The following is a 26422-nucleotide window of genomic DNA, read 5'->3' as shown; positions in this document are numbered from 1 at the left end:
GTGTTTTATCCTACACGTCATGTAGGGTGGAAAACCCTACATGTTGCATCTGTGCCCTATGTATTTCAACTGTAAGAGTAGTTGTTTCACAGAATACACAGAAATATATGCACCCTCAATCTGCTACATTGGGCCACACACTTCTCACTGCTTTAACTGGAACATTAAGCTATAAATAATTTTCATATTCAGCTGAGCTCAGTGCCTTAATTATTTGTAAAGTAAAAACTACATGACTTCATATTAAGTATGTTGGTCAAAGGGAGAGTCACTGCAGAGTTCAGAGTTTGTTGGAATGGCTGATACAGTGTTCCTCTCTCTGTCCCTCCAGGCACCACGGCTCATGTAGGAATCAGTTTGTACGGACGTGAGAGCCGCAGCGGACACCGCCATCTCGACAGCAGAGGAGCTTTCACACGCAACGCTCTCGACATCTTTCATATTGCCACGGATACCAGCCTGGGCAGTGTCTGGAAAATACGAATTTGGCATGACAACAAGGGTACTGATTCACATGCGCGCACACAACAGCAATCACACAGACTTGAACCAGCTGGTATTTGAACGATTCTCTTGTAAACATGATTTTTTTAACCTCCCCCAGGTCTGTCCCCAGCATGGATGCTGCAGTACGTCTTGGTCAAAGACTTGCAGACAGGGAGCAGCTACTACTTCCTGGTTGAGGAGTGGCTGTCAGTGGACAATGAGAGGACTGATGGACGGGTAGAGATCGAGGTGGAGGCCTCAGGTAAGACACTACAACCAAATCATCCGTAATAAGCGTCTGCTATATGCAGCAGCTTTGCTCACTCCATCTTGTTTCTTCCTGGTACCTTCAGAGGAGGCCGTGCTTCGTCAGTTGCCCCGCAGACTGCGATGTGAGCTGCAGCGGGCGCTTTGTGAGAGTCACCTGTGGCTATCGCTGTGGGAGAGACCCCCCCGCAGCCCGTTCACCCGCCTGCAGAGAGCCACGTGCTGCGCTCTGTTACTGCAGCTCTTTATATTTGCCAACACACTGTGGTACGGCATTGTGGCAGACAAAAGATACAGGTATAGAATTTTTTCTTTTCAGTCTACCTGTCTTTGTGTCCACATGACAAAAGGTGATGTTCCTACATTTCAATGCCATCCTGTCTTGTAGCCCACAGCCTGTGTCAAGGTATTCTTCACTGAATGGCGAGACAATGGCAGCAGGCATGGTGACTTGTCTGATTGTCTACCCTCTCTACCTGCTTGTCTTCACGCTCTTTAGAATGAGCCGCAGCAAGGTAACACAAACCTGCACAAAACGATAACATGATCAGGGTTTTTGGTACCATCAATCAGCCAAACATGAAGCTGAATATTTTGTGTCTGTGCGTGAACATTAGTGCGTCTCCGTGGAGCAGGTGCCGCCGCAAGTGGATCAGGAGTCGGTGGAGATTGACGACTTCCTGGACGACTCCATGGCTGGAAGTTCTTTCCTCTTTTTTAATGGCGAGGTAGAGTCCCATGGGGAGGGGTTGGAATGTAGAATTAAATCATGCCTGATAGGGTTCGCTCAGATGCCTGAATGTATTTTTTACTTCATTGAAGAATCAATATAAAATTGATAAAGATCCCATGTTTTTTTCATTCTAGTTACTGTTTAAGAAAAAAGACACAGTGCCATCGAGGAAGGAAAAATGTTATGCTTGTCCCTTGTGAGATCATTAGTGTATGTCTCTGTCTTTGTCTTCACTCGATCCATCTATCATCCACCCCTCTCCGTCGCTTAGACCAACTCAGAAGAAACCAATGTGGATTTGCCCACTCCATCAACCAAAAGGTGAGTTACTCTGTTGCCATGACAGTACATTTAGATAATGCAGGGCTTCACTTATTGGAAGACAAATGTCAAGCGTAATTGCCAGCTGTCAGATAAAGTGGGGATTAGAGGGAATACAAGAATAATGTGCATAAAGAGTAAAAAGAAAAGTGGAAAATGGTTAGTGATTTAGAGTATTGTGCTCTAGAAGACACAGAAAAGATCAAAAATATTTTTAAACTGGCCTTTCTTGGATGTCAAATGAGCAAAGTGATTCATCTCTTGTCACAAAACAGCTATAAATTCAAAAGCCATAATTTTTCCCAGCACTTAGTCTAGTGTTATTTATAATTGTCCTCTGGGAAACATGAGTGTTTTGTTAAGTTTTACCAGCGACAGAGAAGAATGTTGTGCTGAAGTCGCACAGAGAACACGTTTTAACAGCTGGAGACACCTTTTAGTAATAGTTTTTAATGAGAATGAAGCTTTTTGCTTGAGTTGTTTGCTTTTCGATGCGCTCTAAGTGCCTGGCGTTTTTGCCGGAGCGCTCTGAACACCTTGAGTTGAAAAAAACTTCAACACAGAGCAAAAATACACCTCACGTCATCTCTTTTCTCATTGTCCAATCGGATGATTTGAGAGCCAGGTCTTCTGTGGTGGTCACGACAACAACTTTACAGTTGGTAAACAGTGGAGAAGAAACTGGTGGTAGCGGTTAGTGGATACCCAGAGCTGTACGCCCAACAATAGACAGCAGTTTGTCAAACTGCTCCGAGTCATCCTAAAATATGTCTGGAAACAGCCATCATCGAGGCAAAGCTCCTGGACCAACTGGTGGTACTCTCCATGATCCACCCTCTTTTTTAGGGTCTCATGTACCCACACAATTCTCTGTTTCCCTGTGCCCAACAAACTATTCACTGACAGCCTCTCACCCTCAACCAGAGCTACAGCAAGTACCGCCTGCCTCAGCATTTTAGGATCTAGATTCTGTCAAATAAATAAAATAAATAAAAGAGCGGTAGATTGATAACAGGGGATAATTAGAAGAAGCGTTTTTTTCCACTAGTGGCATTCTATTAAATAAAAGGCAGTGTGGTGTGCCTCAAGTTTTCAACCTGCAAAACGCTCTCTGTGTGATGAGGGTCTTAACAAGCATCTTCTGCTGTCTGTTTCAGTGGGGAAAGTTGGTGCATGGCAGAGGAGGAGCTGGAGGACAGGGACTGGCCGGAGCTGTTGAGTGATGTGTCTGTGGTGGGAGGGGCGGGCCACGGGGCAGGGCTGCCCAGGCTGAAGAGGGGTCAGGGGAGCAGGCACCTGGGTGTCGACATGAACTTTAACCCTGAGGACGAGGACGGGACTGAACAACGCAACAAATACTTCACCTCCTCAGGTAACCAAAGCAGGGGGGCTTTCAGACCTGTTATTCAGCTTATTGAGCATATAAAGCATGTGGTTGTATTATTACACTGTCTGAAGTCCAAGCTGTTGGTTTCTCTCACAGACGAGGATCTGATCAAACACATCCTGGCAGATGGACAGAACTTTTTTCCTCAGGCAGATGAAAGTGAGATGGCTGACCTGTAAGTCTGATCTCCTGAAGTAAATGGATTCACTTGCTTTACTTGGAATGTTTGTGCATTTGCTTGAGTTTAATTAATCATTATATTTATTGTTTCCATTGCCTGTTTGTGTGTGTGTGTGCCAGGTCGAGCATTTTAGGAGATAAGACTGAAGTGATTCTCCTCCAGAAGCTGAATGAGCCTCTCCCTCTGGAATCTGTGAGAAGAGACCCACCAAAAACTGCTTTCACCTCAAATACAGGTGTGTGTGTATGTGTCTATGATTGTCAATCAAAAGTTATCTTAGCGCTTCCCTCCATGTAACTAGCACCCAAATCTCCCTGCTCATCTCTCAAGCTCACATTTCCTGGATGATGCGTTTTGTGTCATCCAGCGGATTTTTGCTGGCTCAAGGGCTGTTGCTAGAACTACAGATTGTACTTGTTTTCATATGCCTGCCACCACAGACATAGAGAGTATAAAAATATATTATAGTAGTATAGAAGAAGTCAAAAGAGAGAGCGGCCCCTGTTTCTCTTTCTCTCATAGTCAGCCCAAACTCCAATCAAACAGTAAAACTAGGCAGTGCTGACCAAACATAAACCAAGATTCTGCTGTATTTCTTGCCTAAAATGTTTTCAATAACATCTTTTAGTGCACTGTTTGGCTGTAATTCGAGAACTTGTTCAAAGATTCAAGAACTTTATTGTCATTATGCAGACATAAAACATTTTCGAATGTGTTATCCTCAATGGTGCATACTATTAAATAGAAAAACTTCACACATATTTAGCAAGTGGGCGCCATACTGTTTTCTCTATTGTGAAAATGAAGGCTCGACATACTGAGATCAAGCAGTAAAACAAGGCATTGCTGATCAAATGTAAATCAACATTCTGTTACTGCTTGCCTAAAATGTCTCTAGAAACATATCATATCTTGATGTTTAACTGTAGAACAAGATCGTTTTTATACTAGCTGGGCGCCATATTGTTTACGGACAGGCAACTCAGATTACATCACCAGCCGGAGCATTAGTTGCAGGTTTTCTACATACTGAGCAAAAGCAAATGCCACAGCCTTTTTCCCTAGTCATGTAGCACCAAATTCAAAAGTATTTGTGTCTTATTACAGCATAGACAGCCCTAGTGTTGGGGAAAAAACATCTTTACAGCAGTGAAATACGTTAAGAAGTCTCTAAAGAGCCAATTTAGAGTAAAAAATTATTTGCAAAGTGCAAAGAATGAGGCATATTTATAGAGAATAACATCCTACATACTGTGAAGTGTAAGTGTAACATTTAATAACTCTCAAATGATCATATAATTATTCACATGTATGCTCAGAGCAGGAAGAACCAGACACAAGGATCAACCGTAAATCTTTCATATTGTTCATGCTTTAAAGAAACCATCACATTAAACTCACATTTTACAATAATATTTGAATAGAGATTAAATAATAGGATGCTGGCTGGATTGGAAAGAAAAATAAAACCAAACCCAAAGTGGAGAAAAATTTCGTTTGCTGGTCGATGAGCTGTTTCATTGAAAACATATGACGAGGCTCATTTTGTAACAAATCTTACGCAACACGTGTGAGTTGTAAAGATTTAAGGAAAGGGACTGGAAACAAAATCAATGCCAGGTTTTATTTTTATTGTTTGCACCCCTGATAAATGAAAACAAAAACATGTTACCAAATGTTTAAGTCAAAGGCAAATAGTAAAACATACTGCCTCACATTGTGACCAATGGAATCTTGTACAATCACACAGAGACCTGGTTCTCAGTTAATTTAGGAGCATTTTCACATTAATAATAGGATAAATAACTTTTATTCAAAGAGTAAAATCTGTGGATTTTTTGTTTTATCTTTAACTTAATTCCAAAATGTCCCTTTTAGCTGTTTCATAAATACTGTACGCCTATATTGTCCTTGTGATAATGGTCCTGTTGTTGATTGTAAATTGAATGCAGGGGCAAAAAATAATCTTTATTCTGCCAATTACATGAAATCTTAAATACCATCACAACGACATAGTCCTTGTAAAGGATCTCGTAATAAGACTTTAAAGGGCATCTGACAGTCATTTTCCTCATAGATCAATTATCTACAAACTGTTCTGCTTTTGCTCTTGACACGGGACACATGAATCACCCATGATTTTTAGGATAAGTCTTGTAACTGTCGTCCTGTAAAGAGCAAAGATTGATTGTTACTTTTAAAAAAGAAAGATGAGTAAGTTGGGTTTACTTTCATTCAGTAATGAGCCCAGTGCTGGCGGCTGAGTGTCTAAGCCATTATAGCTGTGTTTTGATGTGAAACCAGAGTATATACATCATGCCGTCATTTTGCTGCCTGAATGTTTAATAAGCAAAACAAGTCCTTTGTTGTCAGAGAAAAGAGTAAATGGCACTGAGGCACTGGGTCCAAAGTCCTGACAGCATCATTTAATCTTCTTTGGGAAACTTTGTTAGTGACTGTGTTCATTGAGTGGACTTTGGAGTCCTTGTGGGTAAAGAAAGTTTGTAAGAACACACTTCCTTTTGTGAAGTGTGAAAAAACCTTCAAATATTTATCAGCCTAGGTTATTAAAAATGCACATTCCTAACATCTGAACTGTTGAGGAACTGTTGAGAAATAATAAGCTCTCAGAGGTCTACTGCTTTCTGTCTTCTATCTGCTTTGTCTTATCTCTGAGACCTTCATGTCCTCTCTGTTCCTCTTTCTACACTACTCTGTTTTACAACTTTTTTTATATTAATTAATTTATTTTTTACTATCCAGTTGTGACAGACGTGTGTCGTCCAAGACGGTTTCCTCCCTGGTGTGGACGTGCAGCCCTGTGGGGCAGCTGGGCAGGGATCGCTCTGGCCAATGGCGTTTCGATATGGGCTGGTCACGGGTTCAGTGACAACATGGCCATGATGTGGCTCATCTCCTGTTTTGCCAGTTTCCTGTGTTCCTGCCTGCTGTTGGAGCCAGTCAAGGTAAACACACAGAAACACACATTTATTCTCAGAGATGCTGGTTTACCTCACACACACATGCTCTTTTCTACATTCACATACATGATGTGAATGTAGATGTTGTTTTTATTTGTTTTAAGAGGAGAGAATTTTTCAACTTTCTCCCATAGTGTTTCCATGTGGTATTATTGTAGTGCAGCTCAAAAAGACAACCTGATTGCTTTCTGTTTTTCTCAGAGCCCAGCAACACCCACAGTTTCCACAGTTACTTCACACCATTCCCACTACTGGGAATAGTAACTGCAAGAAACTTCAACTGTTACTTATCGGTAACTGGGGATATCTTCTGATAGCTACTGGCGAAAACAAAGTGCAATTCTCTCTCTGGTTTGATTGCGCAATGATCGACACACTTTCTTTGTGCCGTGCTGTATATCAAGCCTTCATTTTCCCATTAGGTCGTACCTGATGGCAGACAGAATTGCAGAGTAAAAGCAAGTCGTAATGAGAACCAGTCTTAACGGATATGGTGTCATAATTTTATAGTCATTACATTGTGCAATCAATGTTTATTTCATAACAAGTTAAAGCAAAAAACATAATCATTCATTCATATTCGGTAACCGCTTATCCTCTTGAGGGTCGCGGGGGGACTGGAGTCTATCCCAGCTGACATTGGGCCAGAGGCAGGGTACACCCTGGACAGGTCGCCAGACTATCACAGGGCTGACACATGGAGACGGACAACCATTCACACTCACACCTATGGGCAATTTAGAGCCACCAATTAACCTGCATGTCTTTGGACTGTGGGAGGAAGCTGGAGTACCCAGAGAAAACCCACACTGACACAGGGAGAACATACAAACTCCACACAGAGGGACTCCTCTTGATGTTAGGTGACAATGCTAACCACTACATTACCGTGCCACCTGCAGTAGTCAAGATTTTTATATTAACAACACATCAAATGAGTAATTTGAAATTTGAAAGATCTCTTGTAGTGAAGAACCCACAGAGAATTATCACCAGACTCTGCAGTTCCTCTCAGCTCTACTGAGCTTTTCAGTTTCTTCCAGCTCATTGTTTTGGTCTTAGGACCTGCAACAAGTTTTGGTTCACTCTCAACCACTCTCATCAACCACGTTTTCAGCCTCTGAAGGAAGCTTATTTCAGCCAAGAGGCTCTGAGCTTTCAAATGTTCTTGAACTTTTCAGACACCTTTACAGACAAAGGTAGCAACTAGTGGGTGAATACACAGCTGAAGATCGAGATAAAATGTGCTGACTTCAAGTTGCTCCTGAAAAGCTGGAGTTTACTGCTCACATCTTAATGTTCTTTTGGTTGAATTCCTGTTTGGCTTTGGTCATGTTAACATTTTGTATCTCAGCTGAGGTTTTCCTACTTTAACTTTTGGGTCGAGTAAATTCAACAACCTCTTGACTTTTGAAAGAGTTTCCCAACCTAACAGCTCTGTGCTCCCTCCGTCCTCTGCCCCACAGGTGCTGTGTGAGGCAGTTTACTATGCAGTGTGTGTGCTTCGCCTGCGTCCAGAGGACCAGGATGTGCTGGTGGAGTTCCCCCGTGTGGAGAGAGTGGTCCAACGGGTCCCCAGGGTGAGACCGCCTCAGGGCTTCGCTCTGTCTCAGGCTCGACACCAGGCCCGCAAGGTCCACATGCTGCACACCATGCTGAAGGTGAGTTGTAAAGAGAGACGTGCAAGGTTAGAGTGATGATGCTGGAGATTTTCTCTGTGTCTTTACCGTGCTGTCGACATTTAGAGCTCCATTTCTTGTTTGTTAACAGAATTGTTGCTTTTTATTTTCAGAATTTCCTGGTTTACATGTTTTTCCTGTTGGTGGTTTTGCTTCTCAACTACTCTGACTCGGCCAAAGACACACACAGCCTGAGACTGCGCACTCAGCTGCAGCGAGCACTACACACACCTGAGTACCACAACATCAGCAGGTACACACACACACACACACACACACGCACGAACTTCAATAATGTGAATCATCTTTTGAAAAATGTCAACCCTTTATTTATTTGTTCCATTGAGATTGAGGCATTTCATTTTACAAAGGTGACCTTCTGTGGGTCTGTCTTGTGTGAAGTGTGTTTCTCTTGTGTGCTCCTGCGACTGGTTGCGTCATTCTCCTCAAACCCAAAGAGAACAAGAGGGGAAACATTTGCTCAAACAAACTGTCCACATTTTTTGTGTGTTCAACGTAGAGCAGATCCTTGGTGCAGTAGCAGATCTACCTATAGGTGGCATAGGCGGCTGCCAAGGGTGCCAAGGAGCCCCCACCCCTCCACCCCCTGTAAAAAAAAAAGCATACACATAGATATAACATACCACCTGTAGTACTAGTAATGCAGTTCACCTTGATGAGTCATCATCACAGTACGATGCTAGAGCATTGATGGGTATGGTAAAGAGGAGTGTACATGGAGAACATTAAGGTAACATAAAATTATATTTTTATATGTTTATTCATGTTGATTTCCAATAAGCTCTTGTTCTTGTTTGTAATAAATAAATAAATATAAAAGTAGGGATGCACTGATTTATCGGCTGCACATCGGTATTGACTAATATTTGCCTTGCTGACTGATGTTTTTCCGTTGTGTCACGACATTTTTGTGCAGGCTAAAAAGCAGGACTCAAGATTAACAGTGTCCCGTCATCCCAAAACAATAGAAAACGTATTTGGGACAAAAAGAGATCTTTCCTAAGGCGCCACTAGGACTAAAGGACACAGTAACCTTGGTATCCATGCGTTGAGGGGGTGCACTGTTTTGTTTCCCTGTTAAACTTTTACATTGTGATCGAAAAATCCCTGCAAAAAACCGGCAGAAGGAGAGCTAGTTAAAGTTCGTTGTTAGTAGCTGGTGGTCGCAAATAACCACTGACGGAGGTTGCCTTGAGTTTCATTATGATGTGTTTAAGCTCTATTCAGTAAAAATGACTATTGGGTGAAGGTAAATTATAAAGTCCTCACAATATGTTCAAATGTAGCCTTGTAAAATGTTTTTAGCAAGAAACTCGAATCAATACAGCCGTTTGAAGCAGAACTGTTGTTTCCACAGCATTATAAAATAGATATTCCAGAGGGAACTATGACATTTTATTTATAGTAAAAGGCTTTTGAAGCAGTTGTTTTTTTCATGTTTTTCTTGTGAAAGGTCATTTTAAAAATGGTTTTACAAATTTGTGCTCATTCAAAAGCTGTGTAATGGAGAGCTGAATAACTTGAAAACAGTTATTTATTTGTAGTGTGGATTTCTTTGGTCCCCTGGCACAAAAGGAAGAATAAACAACAAAGAAACATCAGTAGGGGGGAGGGGGGGTACTCAGTACATGCACACAAACACGCTGTAAGATCTTGTCAGCAAATGTTGATCCAACATTGTGACCACACTGTAATTTAGCATATGACAAACACGAAAGATGTATGAATATATTCAAATCCTCTCATTTAATCTTTCAGTCGAGATGATGTTCTGGTGTGGCTGAATGAGTCGCTGTTGCCACGGCTACTAGATGACTCTGCCCTCTTGAGGGACACAGGAAGCTTGCTGCTCGGCACGCTGAGGCTCCGTCAGATCCGTGATCTGAAAGGTGAGATTAAAATACTTTTGCTGTCTGTATGTTTGTTGTGAACTTGTGGGAGCTTGAGATTGACATTGAGGCTCCATTGATCAGAAGAAACAAGAAAGCCTCACTAGCTCACTGAATCTGTACACATGAAAGATGTTTTTGGAGACAGGTGTCTGTCTTTCTTTTTTTTTTTCCAATAATATTGAGTCAACTGTATGAAATTTTTAATGTTCAGCATCTCGAGTTACTCTATTCTCTTTCATGTTTGAATGTACTCTTCTAAGAACTGATTTAATACATAGAATTTAATCTGGCTTGATCTTGTTAGAACTTTACTTTTTCTTCTAGTTGCAGGTGGTTTCAGAGCAGGAGACAGCGTATGGGGAGAGGGCACGGTTCCATCTCTGATCAAAGACGCTGAGAATTTCACTGCTTTCGGAGCTAGCGATACAAACTGGTAAGGAAACCAGTGAAAGCCTGGTTTTAACCAAGCAGGCTGTGAGTTAACTCAGATCAGTATCTATTTAACATCTGGTCTTCATTAATATGTTGTTGTTTTTTCTCTCCGCTGTGTCTCCTCCTACTCGTCTTTCCAGGGCGTGGCGTTTGGGCCAGATGAGTGTGTATAACAGTGGAGATGTGGTCCACCAGCTGAACAGAAGCCTGGAGGAGGCCTCTGCCTCGCTACAGCAGCTGCAGCAGCTGCACTGGCTCGACTACAGGTAGTGAAAGTGGAAAGACGAGTGGAAAAAACTGAGAAATGCAGAAATTTTAAATCCAAGTTGAAAAAAAAGAACAGAAGAATAACATCCGAGTGCCCTGACAGATATTAAATCCAAAAGCAAAGGCAATCAAACCAATTAAAACGGTTTTATGTGATATAATTTTTTATGTTTTTAAAGTTTGCTCACTGATCTCACTGGCCACGCTGCTCCAAAGTCGAGGGGCCAGATGCAAGGGAGTAAAAATTGGGCTCGTGCACACAGTTTCACAATGATTGGAACCAAACAGAACCATGGGTACTCGTGGCTTTATAAATCTGCGAGTGCAGTTTGATTCTCCCTGAAGTACAATTTGTCTTTCAGCCCGCAGTCATTTAAAAGTTGCACATGAAAACATCAAATATTCAAATAAAACGTAGAAACAATGCAGTAAAGAATGTGCTGAGAATGTGCTCTGGCTTTCAGCAATTGTTCTGAGGATACTAACTGATGGCACAAACAAAACTGGATTCCTGTTAATACCACATTTGGTATCAGGTTGCAAATATTCAGAGGGGAGCAACTGAGAGTCAATAAGAAGGTCTCTGACAGCACACTAAACTGTGTCTGTTGAACAAAAACGAGTTTTTATATCTCATATCAAATCAAACTTAATGTGAAGGGAACACCCAGCTTGAATTAGATAAATAGCATATTAAATTTGGTTCCAAACTAGAGAGGTAACCAAAACAGGAAGTGACCGTGAACTTTCTTGACTCCTGATCGTATCACAGTCCATTAAGTGTGTACTTGTTTGTGTGTGTCTGTGTGTGTGTGTCTGTGTGTGTGTGTGTGTGTGTTCGCAGCACCCGAGCTGTGTTTGTGGAGTTCTCGCTCTACAACATCAACACAAACCTCCTGGCTGTCTTCTCCTTCCTGTTTGAGTTTCCAGTTTCTGAGCGTGCCCAGTCCAGCCTTGACCTCATTGTCATTACTCTGTGGCCAATCACAGGCCTGGACCTGCAGCTGCTTCTCATGGTAACCCTTAGCAACCCTCTCTGACACTGTCAATGATGACAAAAACTACCTGCCGCCAAGCTTTACCAGAATTTTTTCCCCTGTCCTTGGTTGTGTTACTTTGGCGACATGTTTCCAATTTAATGTTTCCCATTTTCCAGATCGTCCTCCTCGCCCTGGTGTTGTATTTCCTGGTGCGGGGGATCTTGGGCTTCCTCAGAGAGGGATATGTGTACCTGCTGTCAACCTGGAGACTCCTGGGCATCTGCAAACTGGCTCTGGCAGCCTCAGTGTGCGGGCTGCACCTGAGCCGCTGCACCATGGCCACGCAGCAGTGGGCGTCGTACTTGAAGCACCCACGGGACGCATTCACTGACTTCTACCCCCTGGCCAGACAGAGTCAGATGTACACAGCCATGTCTGCCTTGCTGTTGTTCATACTGGTGCTCAAGGTAAGAGGTTTTTATTTTTGTAGGTTTGGCCATCAGCCTTATCAGTGATAATAACGGTGTACTTAGCAGGTCAAGGGATCCCTGTGGAGTTTTTACCCCTCTGTGCTAGCGATAGCCATAGTCCGTCTGTCCATCCCATTCTTATGAACGCAATATTACAAGAATGCCTTAAGAGATTTTCTTTGAATTTGGCACAAACATCCACTTGTACTCAACAATGAACTGATAAGATCTGGGTGGTCAAAGGTCACAATGACCTTTTCCGCCTCATTCTTATGAACGCAATATCTAAAGAACACCTCAAAGGAATTTCTTCAAATTTGGCACAAACATTCATTTTGAGTCAAAGGCAAACTGATTAGAATTTGATGGTCAAAGGTCAAGGTCACTGTGATCCTGTGTCTGTCTCATTCTTGTGAACACAATATCTCAAGAGGGCTTTGAGGGAATTTCCTCAAATTTGGCACTAACGTCCACTTGGACTCAAGAATGAACTGATTCAAATTTGGTGGTTAAAGGTCAAGATCACTGTGATGTCATGAAACATTGGCCATTGGTCACACAAATGTCTAATAGGATAAAATGATGAAGTGCTGACATTTTATATTCAGAATTTTAAAGGTGAACTTCACTGTGACATCATAAGGCTCTGCAAAAACACTTTTCTGGCCATTATTTAACGTCATATCTCAGGAACAGAATGGGAGGCATTTGGTCAGCTTATGAATTAGTGACACTAATTCTGGGTGCACACTTCGAAACTGTGCTGATGGCATAGCTCTTCTGTGCCACCGAGGGGAAGACGTGTGTGAAGCATACATATATTCACTGACATGGCTGTAAACTGTAACTGCAGCTTGACTGGTGCAAAAAACGTGAGGTGGTAATTCTAGCCTTTTAAACTAACAAAAGTTATATTTGCATTTACTATTACTCACCAAAACAAACTGTGTATATCTTTAATATCTAACAAATATGATGAATGTATTTCCCTCCAAAAAGTGTTAAACCTGCATTGTTTACATCAATATTTACTAGTCTTCTTCTTCCCTGCCTCTGTGGGGACATTGCTGCATATCTAGGCACATTACTGTCACCTGTATAGCAGCAGAATAGTGTGTTAACATTGGCGGGAATGGGTAACTCTTCAATTGCATGCACCTGTGCACAGATGTGTGTTTCTGTGTCCTCACAAGACAAACCAAAAACTGCTTTATGGAGCAACTAAAGGTCAAACATTCTACAGGGAACCTGTAATTTCTGAGATCTGGGACATTGCTATCAAGACATTTGATGGGCAAATCACACACACATGAAAAGCCTCAGGTTTTTTGGAAGAGAGGACAATGGTGAACGGTAAAATAACTACCCAAATTGTCCATTATAAGCATCCATCACAGTTCCAGTGATGAGTGTGATGATATTTTATATGTTCTGTGAAAGACCAAAATGATCATTGAACTAATCACGTACTGTGTGTGTATCAGAGCCTGATATATTTGTGCCATAGCGCTTCAAAACTATTAAAAGCTATCAGTGAGCCACACTCTCACACTGGGTGACATGTTAATGAGTCAATCCCACATAAATCATCTGCTGCTACAAATATCACTAGCACCATGTGTGTATTAAGACATGGCTGAAAATAGTCCCTAACAAATTCACTGTTGGAGCCAAAATTATAATTTCTATATTAACTCTCATTTTGATGACATGTGCATAAATACAGTGCATCATGGGAGGATGGAAATAGACTCACTGAAACTATTGGAATTGTTGTTGGAACGTGAAGTGTAGACATCCCCCCGCAATCAGCTGATTGAGGCAGTGATTGTGTCAAAGGCAGGGTTCTTTGGCTTGTAGCTACACAGTTTTTTGATCAGTTAGTAACAGTAAATTTAAGTTGCTTTTTATGTCTTTTTATTTTTCTACTTTGATATAATACTTTATTCGTGGATAAAAATAAAAATCTAGTTCAATGGAGTCTAAATACGCAAGGAAGAGAAATACGACAAAAGAAAAAAAATCAGTGGACTCTGAGTGATATAAGAGTGTGTTGACCCAGGCACATTCCAGAGGACAAGAAGGGAGCAAATATATTTAAGTTGCTCTTTTATTCGCTATTTTCTCATGTTTGAGCAACATTAAAAGACTAAAGACTACAGCGGCTAACTGTTACATTTATGTGTGAGTTGCTTTTCTTGACGTACATCTTCAGTGAAAATACATGACCTCAGATCAGAGAGACACGAGAGTGGGGAAGTCTTAAAGTATTGAGAAACTGATTTACACAGGGCAGGGTTTTTTCTCATAGGATTTGGTGAACCTAAAACCTCCTTTCCACCACATTACCTCTGGTTCTTGAACTGGTTTCATTCAGGATTCTTGGAACCTTGGTGCTATCTAGCGAAACAGCCTGTTTTTCTACCACTTTTGAGTAGAACCATTATAATCAAGGATGTGTCATCAGTGGAGGTCGTTGCACAATGCACAATGGAAGTAAACAGTAGTAGCTAAATCACAGATCGCATTGATCCCTTGCGTTTGTTCTGTTATTACAGATATTAGTTTTTACCCAACAACAAGCATGAACCAACTACTGAGACCACTGCACTCTTTTTTGTGATGATTTCTCATCCAAGTCGTCACGGTTCACTTTTCAGCTCATGGAAAACCTGTTATTTTTTGGTTCCATGTGAGAGCCAATCTTTCAGGTTTTGACCCAATTTATTTTTGGTTGAACTGCTCTTAACAGTTCTTAAATTAGGTGTGGGGAAACTAAACAGAACTGGTTTCATGTTGGTGGAAAAGGGTTATGAGAAGAAAAGTAGACTAATATCAGCCTTACCCTTAAAAAGACTGACTTCCTTTGTTTAATGTTATCCTATTGTAAATGCTGTAGTTGCGTCTGACATTGAAGCCAAGAAGACTGCTCCCAATGTGTGTAGATGGGGTAAAATGCAAGTATTTGGATGAAGCTATCAGCCAAATAAATGTACAAAGAGTACAATGTTATAACAATTATCATTATTGTGTTATATTTAACATTGCTTACATTTTGTAGTTATATTGCTTAGATTCTGTACTTTATAACTGTTGAATATCTCTTATTTTATTCATGCCTTGTTTTATTCTTTGTAACTATGAGTGTAGTCTAAAGTTCTTGAGTAACAGCTACAAGTGATGGCCCAACTATAAAAAATAAAATAGCGGAAGTTTCATCTAATACCAAGAGAAAATGATGTTTCTTATATTATATTGTTTACTCTCTCTCTCTCTGTCTGATCATGCAGGCGTCCCACCAGTTGCGGTTTCTAAGAGAGTGGGCCGTTTTTGGCAGAGCTCTGCGGCGCTCGGTCTGGGAGTTGCTGGGAGTCGCCCTGGCTTTGCTGCTGTTGGTGTTGGCTTACTCACACACAGGACACCTGGTCAGACTTTTTCTCTTCCCTCTGTTCCTTCTGTTTCTTTCTCATCGATCTTCCCCCACACACACACACACACACACACACACAGACAAACATAATGGAAACTTGTACATAATGCACAATGAACAAGTAAATGACCTTGTCCAAAAATCTATCCACCCACTTGTTTGTTCACCTTTCATGCATAGTGGTGTTTGTTCGGAAAACGGTTGATTGCCAACACAGTCTTTACAATGCTAGTAGACATAAACCTTTCACACTGTCAAAGACTGCACAACACAGCTTCATCTGCTGTGTACTGTTAGAATAACTATTATCGTAGCCTTGCCGTCTGGTCCGTGTTGCAAAACAACTTTATTCAAAGAGGATAATAGGGCATTTATTCAATATTTCCCTGAGTCTGAAATCTATGCCAGAGGAAAAGCCTCAGCTGTGTGTATAATAACAATAGCCATGTTTCCATCAGCCTGTTTAGATGCACAGCTTGAAGTATCGCATTGGAAAATTATGATGGAAACGTCAACATTTGAATTAAAATCCCCTGATTCACACAAACTAAAATATGCTCGCTTTAGCCGGGTTTTGGTTGATTCGAAAAAATGTTGATTCGCAAAACGGGGGATGGAAACAGTTATGTTCGAATTAAGTCTGACGTAGCGCACCTCTCTCCATGGTGATATCCACACTCCGGGTCGGGAGGCGGTAATGTATTTACAAGCTGGTTGCCAACCGCCAGAAAACGTAGAAGAAGAAGAATGCGAGACTTGTTTTGTTTCCAGTTCTGCGGAAAACTCGTGTGAGTTGTTTTCACCAAAGTCCGTACATTTAATGGAAACACACAGAATTCGTATTTCTTTTAATGCACATTTCCCAGTGATTCAAATCACTTTTGGATGGAAACATAGTGTTACCAAACAGTTTGGGTTTTTTTTTTCACTTTTATTTAGCCTTTTATATAACCAGCATGGTTTATATTTGAGACAGCTCTGCCAAAATGTATGTATAATTATCTTGCATGTTTATGAAACTTAACTTTTAAAGGATTCAGGTAAACACATTCACCTGAATCCTTTAAAAGACAAACAAGTACAGCAGCTTCACACTGTAGCACCATCTTTAGGACAAAATTTTGGTGTCATGCAATTGTTCCAAGCCCATGTTGCTCCGAAGTCCCATTTCTCCGATACACACTCTGTGCATTTAGTTTCAGTGCTTGAGCCACCAATTCTGGCAGATTTCCTCGACCCGTCCCTGCTTTCCAGTGACTTCTGTGCCACCAAATGTGGGTGTTTTAAGCCAAAGCATGATCTTTACTTACCGTAACCAAGTGGTTTTTGCGCTTTAACCCAACCACACATTCACCACAGCGTTGTTGATAAATGTAACATATCCATGGTTTACAAAAAATGTACAATGCAAACATTTTTTCTTGCAATTGGGTTGTCTAACTACAGGGAGTGTGTAATTTCACAGCAACAGATGTTTGTTTTGGGATAACAGATGTAAGAAAGCTTTTTTTGGGCCGTCAGAACAATGTGCAGTCCCCAAAATTTCCCCTTGATGTGTAACCAAATTTTTGCATGACGCTGTTGACATCTTCCAAATGTAAGGTAAAATAATTGTAACGTTACGTTAAATACCTGCAAAACTAATGACATTCCCATCAGCCTCAGCTGTACCTTGTGTTTAGTGCTAATTAACAAATGTTAGCATGCTAACGTGCTAAACTAAGGTAGTAAACATGTGTTGTAGATGCTAAGCATCAGCATATTAACAATTTCCTTGTCACGGTAGCATGTTGATATTAGCATTTAACTCAGAGCAACCTCACAGAGCTGCTTAATTCAACTCTGTCATGTCCATGTACCATTATAACATATCACTTACAGGTCGAGTGTGTACGATAACGATGTTTTCATTAGTTTATATCACCTAAAAATAAGGATCATGTTTTTGTTCCCTTAAAATGAGGCGTTTATATCTACATACAGAGCTAGTCCACTTCCACAAGTCAGCCATGTTGTTTCCACAGTAGTCCAGAAAGGACAAACTGGCTCTAGGTAGGCCCTTTCATGTTTTTGCATTTCCATGTCAGACGCTGCTGTTTTCCTACACTCTGCAAGTGTCAGCTCCACTAAATGCTACAAAATCCTTCACACTGGAGCCTGAATATCTATTTTCATTGTCACAATTTATATCTTTCCTTTCAATCTGATGGTCCCAGATAAGCCAGTGAACATATTGTGGAACATTCTTCCATTGAAAAACATTTTGAAGTTGCTCTGGATATTAAAAACCCAGAATTGAGAAAGTATGCCTGTGCTACACTGTGTTTTGGCTTTAATATGATGAACAAACAAAGCTGTATTTGTAATTTGTAAACTATGCCCACATTAGACCTGGTCACAGGGTTAAGTGTGTTCTAGCATTTGTGTCATCTTGCCAGAAATACCACAGTGTTTTGTTTACTTGGTTGGACCAAGTGTCTGTGGCTCAGCTCCAACTGGTCTGAAATTCCTCACATAACTCTGGTGTCTCTCTCCACCAGCTACCAGTGAAATTTCTTCTGGTTTAAATTTGTTTTTTTTTAACAGACAGTGAAGTGCATGTTTAAACTCTTGGCTGTATATCTGAGTTATCAATGTATTTGTTCACAAGTTGAGTTTTTGATCATCACAGAGAAGCAGACTTTTGCTGCTGCTTAACCTGAAAATAACTGTGCCCTGTCCAGACTAAGACATGTTGGCCTTTCTTTCCATTTTGTGATTTTCTCCCTGTGTCTCCTCCACTCCAGCTCTTCCACTCTGTATTTGTCGGCTATAGCAGCGTGAGCTCTGCCTGTCTGTCTTTGTTGGGCGCTGGCGGACGTGGTCTGCTATCATGGCGTCCTAGCTGGACTATAACCGGCCCCTCTAGCTCCGTCTCCGCACTGGTGTTCCATGTGAGTTTTGCCATACTTCGGCTGGTGTTGCTATGGCTGGTCACCTCTGTGTTACTGAGGAACTACCGGCGCGCACGAGCAGAGCTGTACCGTCCAGCTGTGGACCTCCAAGACTACGAGATGGTTGAGCTGTTTCTCAGACGTCTCAAAATGTGGATGGGACTCAGCAGGGCCAAGGAGGTACACTTCCTGTTTGCTTTCTACAGCTGTTAGTCTGACCTATTTTTAGAAAGCCTTTAGAGATTTTATAGGGACAAATATGAAAAAATAAATGGTTGCAGACACTCTGTTAGAAGCTGTATCTCTAGTACTTTTTAGAAAGATATACATCAATCCCAGTGTACTTTCACTCAAGCTCTGTACTCAAGTACAAATTTGAGGTACTTCAAGTACTTCCATTTCACGTCACTTCAGTCTTCTATGCCTACTGCTTTTACTTAAAGGGACAGTTCACCCCAAAATAAAAATACGTATTTTTCCTCTTACCTGTAGTGCTGGAGATATTGGCCAAAGAGATGTCTGCCTTCTAACGAATATCACATAACTAGATGGCACTCAGCTTCTGTTTAAAACGCAATACATCTGAAAAACTCAACACCAGTGTCTCTTTTTTAGAAATCGTGACCCGGTTACTCAAGTTAATCCACAGGCTTTGTTTGGGCAGTTTTATGTAGGAACTATTTTCTTTCCACCAAGCCATGCCCACCAAAAGAAGCGTGCATCTACTTATGGACAAGACGAGATGCAAATATTAATGGCGTCCCCCTCGGGTGAGCTGTAACGTCTAGCTCAGTGGTGCTAGGTGAGCTAGCAGTAGATGCACACTTCCTTCTGTTCGTTGATAGGGTTGGGGAATGTGGTTCAGTAGAAAGAAAATAGTTCCTACATGAAACTGCTCACAACAAGATCTGTGGATTATCTTGAGTAACCAGGTCATGACTTCTGGAAAGAGACATTGCTGTTGAGTTTTTCAAATGAATTTTTTGGTCGTTTGAACACCACAAGCTGAGTCTTATCTAGTTATCTAGTTTCATTATATTTGAGAGAAGGCAGACATCTCTACGGGCGATATCTCCAACATTCTGCAACTCACACCAAAACAATCTAGAATGATAAATAGCACTACAGGTAAGAGGAAAAGTATGTATTTTTGATTTGGTGTGAACTTTCCCCTTAACTTAGGTTTTGGCTTAGCTTTTACTGCCAGTGGAGTTTTTTTAAATGTGATATTAGAACTTCAACTTAAGTAAAGAATCTGAAGACTTCCACCAATGATTCATCCTCACACCTCGACCTTCTCTCTTTCCCTCTTTCATCCTCTGTTTAGTTTCGTCATAAGGTTCGTTTCGAGGGCATGGAGCTGCCACCATCCCGTTCATCCTCCACCAGTGACTGTAAGTCCCTGTGCTTGCCACCGCTGGACGGTCCTGATTCCCCTCCCACCCCAGACAGCATTGATGCAGGCTCCGAGGCCTCGTGGCGCCCAGCCTCCTCCAGCCCCTGCAGCCTGACAGAAGCCCCGGGGATCGGCCTGGGACTTGGGTTGGGCCTGGGTTTGGGGCTCGGTCCAGGGGTGGTGATGGGGAGCACCAGCTGGAGGGAGAGAGCAGAGACTGAAGCCTCTCTGAGACGGCTCCTCCCCACCCTGGACGCCCTGCTGCAACAGCTTGACCGCGTCACCATGGCAACAGAGGATCTGTACCACATTGAGTGTCGACTGGAGCGGACGCAGAGGAAAAGGAGGAGTAGAGGGAGGGACAGAGGTAGTGGTGGTGGTCAGGGAGGGAGGAGTGAGGCTGGACAGAGAGGGAAGGGTGAGGACAAGGACTCTGCTGGATGGAGAGAACGAAAGAGTGGCAAAGAAAAACACAAAGGGAGCAAAAAGGGGAAAAAGACGGATAAAAATGAACTTCTAAAGGACTGTGGAAATACTGCTGCTAACCCCAAAAAGACTCCAGCAGCTACACCTGTCCCTTTTCTAAAGCCCAGACCAGCCTCTGCCACCATACACACACCCGCCCCTCAATCATCAGCCAAACCTTCAGTCAGCGCACCACTACCTACACCAGTCACAGATAAATCTGCTTCTGACACCTCAGCAAACGCTCCCCCATCCCATGTCCCGCAGCCCAAAACACCCCCTGCACCTCCATGCACCCCTGCGCCCACCCCTTCCTTGCCATCCACCCCTGCCTCTACCCCTAGTAGCCGGGACTGGGACCCCCCGACAGAGAGAGACACTCTCCCCTCCTCCAGCCTGTTCAACCACCCAGCTCACACTACCACCATTCCCACACGCAAGCGGAAACGCAAACCCCCGCCCCTCAAAAACAAGGTGCACCCCAACCTAGACAGACATGGCCCAGGACACCCTAAATCCTGAGGAGTCTGGATAAACGGACGAACACAAGTGAAAGGTGGAGCAAAGGAAGAGTAAATGTTGGGTTAAGGACGAGAGGAGGACGGGGGCAGCAGGTTTTGTCCCCGGGTGACCCTCTCTAAACCCAAGGGAAGGAGAGAAGGGATGGGAAAGTTGTAGGACAGGAAGGAAACAAGAAGAATCACAAGGAGACAAATTGTTTAGGGTAGTGACAGCAGGTTTGTAAGCAGTGACCCATCCTAATCCCACTTCAGTTCAGAAACATGGTGCAGGTCACCACATGCTAACTGAGCTGGTTTAGTCAGCTGACTAAAGGTCCACAATGAAACCAAGAAACACTCCTTTTCCTTATTTCCCCCGGACTAAAACTGACCCGGCGTAACCCTGGAGGTCACGTGGGGTCACTGACAGGAGCACATGAGCGTGCTCACCTGAGGATTTAACCAACTGAAAGCAGACAATGCAATCAGTCCTTTTGTGTATCTCAGAAAACTGTGTTGATTTCTCAGTTATGTTGTCTGTCTACATATTTTTTATATAGTATATTTTGGTCACCATGGGTATTTGTGGCCTGTTTAAAAACAGTCATGTTTTATGAACCCAAATTTGCATGCAGGCACACACAGATATACGCACATGCAGGTACACACATGCATAGAAATAACACTGTAGGCTCGGACGCGCTAATTGTAAAGTGCCGTATACTTCAGCCCACTGAGGTACAAGAGGAAACAAAATGAAACACACACACACACACACACATTCAAGGTTTGCTGGGATCCCAGCAGCCATTTCTTCAGGGTGCAGATATAACCGTCCTCTACATACTGGAGATGTGCGGAGAAATGGATCAAAAGATACAAAGGGAAGCCACGAGTAGTGACAAGAAGGAGGCGTAGCAAGTGGTGGTAACACAGAACAAAGTAGCGCAGGAGTGTTATTGAGAGGTGGGAGAGAAGAAAAGAAGGTGATGCTCAGTGGAGACGTTTGGTTGTAGATAAAAGTTGAGGAAGTTGCCTTCACTTACACAGTACTGAACATTTACACAAGTTCACCCATCATAAAGCTATACTGACTCCCAGTCTGATTATCTTTTCAACATGTGTTCAATATGGTTGTGATTTAAAAGCACTTTTGTTCTGATGTAAATTGTTTTGGTTTTTTTTGATGAGTTGTGATGTAAAATAAGCTTGGTGTCCAAACCAATAGAGAAAGCTTCACTCATACTGTATCTAAACTATAAACGTTGCCAAAGCTTATGTATGCATTGTGAGTTGTACCATGCCAAGTAATTCATTCATTCATTTGTACTTAGCACTTTATTTCCTAATGGAGCTGATATCCAACGCCCATATTTAACGCTCATGTGTCGAGTTTTCATTTCATATCTTTAACACATTATAGAAACATCCTAGTAAGTATTATCAAGGTGTCGAAGCCACAGCTAGCAGTTGTATGTGTACTTTTGTCTGCCCTAGTTTTGATAACTTTCCTTTTTTATAATGTCTTATTTTGATAAACATACGTACTTCCTGTGTCCAGTGGGCAGATCTCAGGGAACCCACCCTTTTTCCCCCCGAACCTGGAGAGAGAGCCAGGAAAACCAAAACTGGGGGTAAAATAGGTGTTTTCAGTAATCTAAGGAAATGATATATGGAAATGATATATTTTGTGGTTAAATCATGCCAGCCTGTTTTAGACTTCATCTTCCTTCTTCTGTCAGCCAAAAACTGTTTTCATGGGTTTTTAAAAGGATATGAAAAATGGTAGACGGGCATATCAGAGTGCCTCCTTCAGTTAGACCCCACCGTTACACAGCATTAAATGTTAACACCCCATGTGGTTTTAAATCTCACCTTTTCCTGCCCATAAAGTCGCATTAATATCTCACGGTTCAGGCTCTTTCAAAAAGGACAGAAAAAGACCCTGCTTCATCTGCGTGTGTGCATTTCTGTATATATTGGTGCTTCATGATGTAAATAATTTTGCTTTTCATGATCAGTATTGTTTATGTGCTACAGTGGCATATGCATTAGGTCAAGCACTGGTGTTGCAAACCCCAAAGTTTTACATTTCTCCAATCTTAACTGAAGCACTACAGCCAAAGCTATCCACGTATTTAATGTAAATCTTTGCTCACAATATGCCAACCACAAACTGCAGGAAGCTCAGCCATCGACGCCTCCGCTGGCCGTCCTATTCCTGCTATGTGTAGTGTGTAACAAGATAGTGCCAAAGCCCACATTCTTGTCTTGTCTCTTTATGTTGTACGATGCATTTTGTTTTAAAATGGTGTTACACGTGTCTTTGAAAACATCTGTCTGTGCTCTTCTTTGTATCTCATATCTGTAATTTTGCAGCTGTAGCACTTCTCCTGCTTTTGCACTTGACAAAGTCGAATAAAGAGTTTGACAGCTGAACTGTGCGTGATTAAATGGTTTTGGTTAAAGTTACCCTCTGGCCCTTTGCTACAGGTTTGTGGTCTGCACTCAAGCGATCACAAAATCCAAATCTCAAGCCTTTTTCATGTTCACTTCTTTATTCCACACATATATTTACTCACAAACACACCCTGCTCTCTCAAACGTAGTGTTCTGTACAACTTTGCTCATCTCGTGTTGCACATCAGAAACATATTGATTAGACCTAAAAAGTGCAAAGCGTTAGCATTTCAAAATGTTCGAAAAATATGCAGAAATTACTGTCTTCACATATCAATACTTCATCACAAAATAAGCCTTTATGATACCATGAAGCTCATGAGTTTCCCCAATACAAAGTCCCGACTGGTTTGAATCAAAATCAGTGTGTCGTCCTGAATTCTTCAACTCATACCCCTTTGCCACCAACATTAAGCCGGTTCCCCAAACCTACCTTTGCACCAGTCAGAGCATTTCCCCCAAAAATACACTGGTTCGGAACCAGAAAAGTTGGTTCTCATCTGGAACCAGAAAATAGCAGGTTTCCTTGCTCTCAAGTGCGAACTGAGACATCAGTGTGTGTCATATTCTACAGGTTGGAAAGAGAAGATGGAGAAGGCAACAATGGAGACATCAAATGAGAGATCATCAGACAAAAAGAGCGTGCGGTCATCTCATTAATTGTTGGCTCATGCTTGTCTTTTGGATAAAAACAAATATCTGTAATAAGAGAACAATAGTTTGCAGGTACTCGATGCAAATTAGCAATTTTGCTACTACTGATTACTTCCATTGTGCACTGTGCCGACACCCTCCGTTGATTCTACATCCTTGATTATAATGGTTCTGTGCAAAACTGTTGGAAACACGCTGGTTTGCTAGATAGCACCAAGGTTCCAAGAATCCTGAAGGGAACCACTTCAAGAACCAGAGCTCATGTGGGGGACAAGGGGTAACAGAGAAGTGAAAGTAAACTTGTCTCCGCTTTGAGGCAAGTGTGTGCATGTCTGCAGTTTGGGTGTGTGTGTGTGTGAGTGTGTGTAATGTAATCAAACAAAATCCGTAAAATCATCAACTGTGGATACAAGTCTCTTTCTCTGCCCACTGGTTTCGGGGTTTGGTGGTGGAGTGCTCTGCTGTATTGCCTTGTTTGGCTGAGCATGTCCCTGGGTCAGAGAGATGCCAGGAGTCGAACGTGACTGGATGTCCTCCTGGGCCTGAGCCAGAGCAGAAAGAAAGCAAGATGGATGAAATGTATAATGCCATTAATTTAACAGTGATGAAGGTTATTCTCTTCGTTGTTTGTGTGTTTTCTTACCCTTGTCCTTATTCTCTTTATATGCCTTAATCTAGCCAGCCACTTAGAGGCATAAGCATCGGACGGGTTGGCTCTGTACTGATGGACTAAAGACGCCATCTGTGGGGGGACGAAGAGGAGTGAGTGTGTGTAGATGTGACTGGGAGTGAGAGGGGGAGATTAGGGTAAAGACTTACATTAGCATGCAGAGCCATCTGTCTGACTAACAGTGGAAGGTTCCGATCTGAAACAATTTTGGCCACTGTGGTGTCAACTAATCCCTCCAGGTCTGAAAGAGAGAACAAGAGGAGGAATAAAAGAAAAACAGAACACAGTGTCAAAGGACACACCAGAGGAAACACAGTGATCAGCTTACCTTTGCGGCACTGGAGGGTGACAAGGTTACATTCATAATCCAGTGGCTTTATAATGACTTCTACGAAGTTAAACTGACCCTAACAGGAGCGGGAAGAGGACAAGAGATTGGTGTCAAAGTACAAAATATATACTATACACTTTTAGACGTGTGCATATGTGTGTCCATGTACCTTTATGGTGCCAAGTTTGTACTCCTCTCCAGAGTCATTGTACACCACCATGACAAAATCGTTGCCAATGTGACGCTTTTTGTTGCAGCAGCCCTTGTCGCTCTCCTTGTTTGGCATCAGTGTGGCTATGTGGAAGATAGCTGCAGAGACAGGACTGCATTAATAACTAGGAAGGCACTCAGAGAGCAACGACCTCCACCAAGGCCAATAGTCCAGTCTTTTACGATATGCAAATCTGCAAGAGCATTCGCTGAATTATGTCAAAATATGGTTGTGTTTAGCTGAGGCCTCATCATCGCAGCTGTGCATTTATTAAAAATAATTTGTTTATCCACCCCGTGATTCGGATTTACAATGAATTCAAAATTGAATGGGCTCTTCCTCGGCCCATGCTGCACCCTTCCATCAAGTTCATGAGAGTCGGGCCAGTAGTTTTTCCATAATCCTGCTGACAAACAACTAACAAACCAACCAAACCAAAAACATAACCACCTTTGCAGAGGTAACACGCAGACTAGCTGTGTAAAAACAAAGACTTATTAAATCACCATAAATGTGATTCCTTTCCCTGTCTCACACACACACACACACACTCACCCTGCATGATGTCGTCATGCCAGCAGTAGGTGAACTCTCCATCATCTCCGTACTGGTCAAGCCCTCCAAGAAAGATCTGGTCGGGGTCACAGTCTTTCAGATGGATTAGTTTGCCCAGGCCTGTTAGAAAGGCGGCGTAGCGGTTTGAACCGTACTCGTTTGACAGAATGGCGACCTCATTGTTGACCTGAAGAGAGAGGAGAGGATGAAGGTGTGAAGTCACAGACAACAGAAGTTATCTCCCAGAAATATCAGTCAATCAGTGACATTGTGTTCTCACCTGACCAGCTCCAACAAACACCACTCCGATCTTATGGGTGTCATAAGGAGGCATCTGGTCCAGGACCTTCACAGCACGATCAATCACCTACCACAGAGATTAAACATTGTAAACGATGTGTAAAAACACACTTAAAGCAGATTCCAGGTCAGTCAGAGAGGTCAACTAACCTGAGTTTTGGGGAGCAACAGCGGCTTGTTGGCTTCGTTCCCAAAGAAAGGAGAGTGGTACAGCTGGAGGAAGACAAAGCTAGAGGAGACATGAAGTCGACAGAGAAAAATAAGTGTTGGGCTCAGGCGCAAGAATTTTAAAAAAAAGCACAGAATAGATGTGTGATTCATAGGCATTGAATCCATGAATGGACATGGTGTTAACACACAAATAAAGAAATTTATTAAAATCTGAACAATAATACAGCTTAGTTAAGACTATGTTCTATT

At 42.2% G+C, this 26422-nt stretch overlaps 2 protein-coding genes across 4 annotated transcripts in view; one reads left to right on the top strand and one right to left on the bottom strand.

The window, feature by feature from the left end:
* Positions 1-21839, top strand: part of pkd1a (polycystic kidney disease 1a) — a 92166-nt gene extending 70327 nt beyond the window's left edge. The window contains exons 37-56 of the mRNA XM_049572407.1: positions 332-502; positions 605-748; positions 840-1050; positions 1142-1268; positions 1371-1481; positions 1758-1807; positions 2965-3179; positions 3291-3369; positions 3495-3610; positions 6139-6341; positions 7823-8017; positions 8149-8288; positions 9815-9945; positions 10273-10381; positions 10521-10646; positions 11492-11663; positions 11804-12094; positions 15388-15522; positions 18314-18640; positions 19788-21839. Coding sequence (XP_049428364.1) covers positions 332-502; positions 605-748; positions 840-1050; positions 1142-1268; positions 1371-1481; positions 1758-1807; positions 2965-3179; positions 3291-3369; positions 3495-3610; positions 6139-6341; positions 7823-8017; positions 8149-8288; positions 9815-9945; positions 10273-10381; positions 10521-10646; positions 11492-11663; positions 11804-12094; positions 15388-15522; positions 18314-18640; positions 19788-20843 — 4109 coding nt within the window. The 3' untranslated portion in view covers positions 20844-21839. The remainder of the gene's footprint in view (positions 1-331; positions 503-604; positions 749-839; positions 1051-1141; positions 1269-1370; positions 1482-1757; positions 1808-2964; positions 3180-3290; positions 3370-3494; positions 3611-6138; positions 6342-7822; positions 8018-8148; positions 8289-9814; positions 9946-10272; positions 10382-10520; positions 10647-11491; positions 11664-11803; positions 12095-15387; positions 15523-18313; positions 18641-19787) is intronic.
* Positions 21840-21987: 148 nt separating this feature from the next.
* tsc2 (TSC complex subunit 2) overlaps positions 21988-26422 on the bottom strand; it is a 37387-nt gene continuing 32952 nt past the window's right edge. For all 3 annotated transcript variants that reach the window (XM_049572408.1, XM_049572409.1, XM_049572410.1), the window contains 8 exons: positions 26153-26231; positions 25983-26069; positions 25703-25889; positions 25106-25245; positions 24934-25012; positions 24755-24846; positions 24579-24677; positions 21988-24477 (listed from right to left, as the gene is read on the bottom strand). In XM_049572408.1, the coding sequence (XP_049428365.1) occupies positions 24310-24477; positions 24579-24677; positions 24755-24846; positions 24934-25012; positions 25106-25245; positions 25703-25889; positions 25983-26069; positions 26153-26231 (931 nt within the window). In that variant the 3' untranslated portion in view covers positions 21988-24309. The remainder of the gene's footprint in view (positions 24478-24578; positions 24678-24754; positions 24847-24933; positions 25013-25105; positions 25246-25702; positions 25890-25982; positions 26070-26152; positions 26232-26422) is intronic.

This window comes from Epinephelus fuscoguttatus, linkage group LG3, assembly GCF_011397635.1.
Source record: "Epinephelus fuscoguttatus linkage group LG3, E.fuscoguttatus.final_Chr_v1".
Classification (NCBI taxonomy): Eukaryota; Metazoa; Chordata; class Actinopteri; order Perciformes; family Serranidae; genus Epinephelus; species Epinephelus fuscoguttatus.
This window is presented reverse-complemented; position numbering and strand designations above follow the sequence as displayed.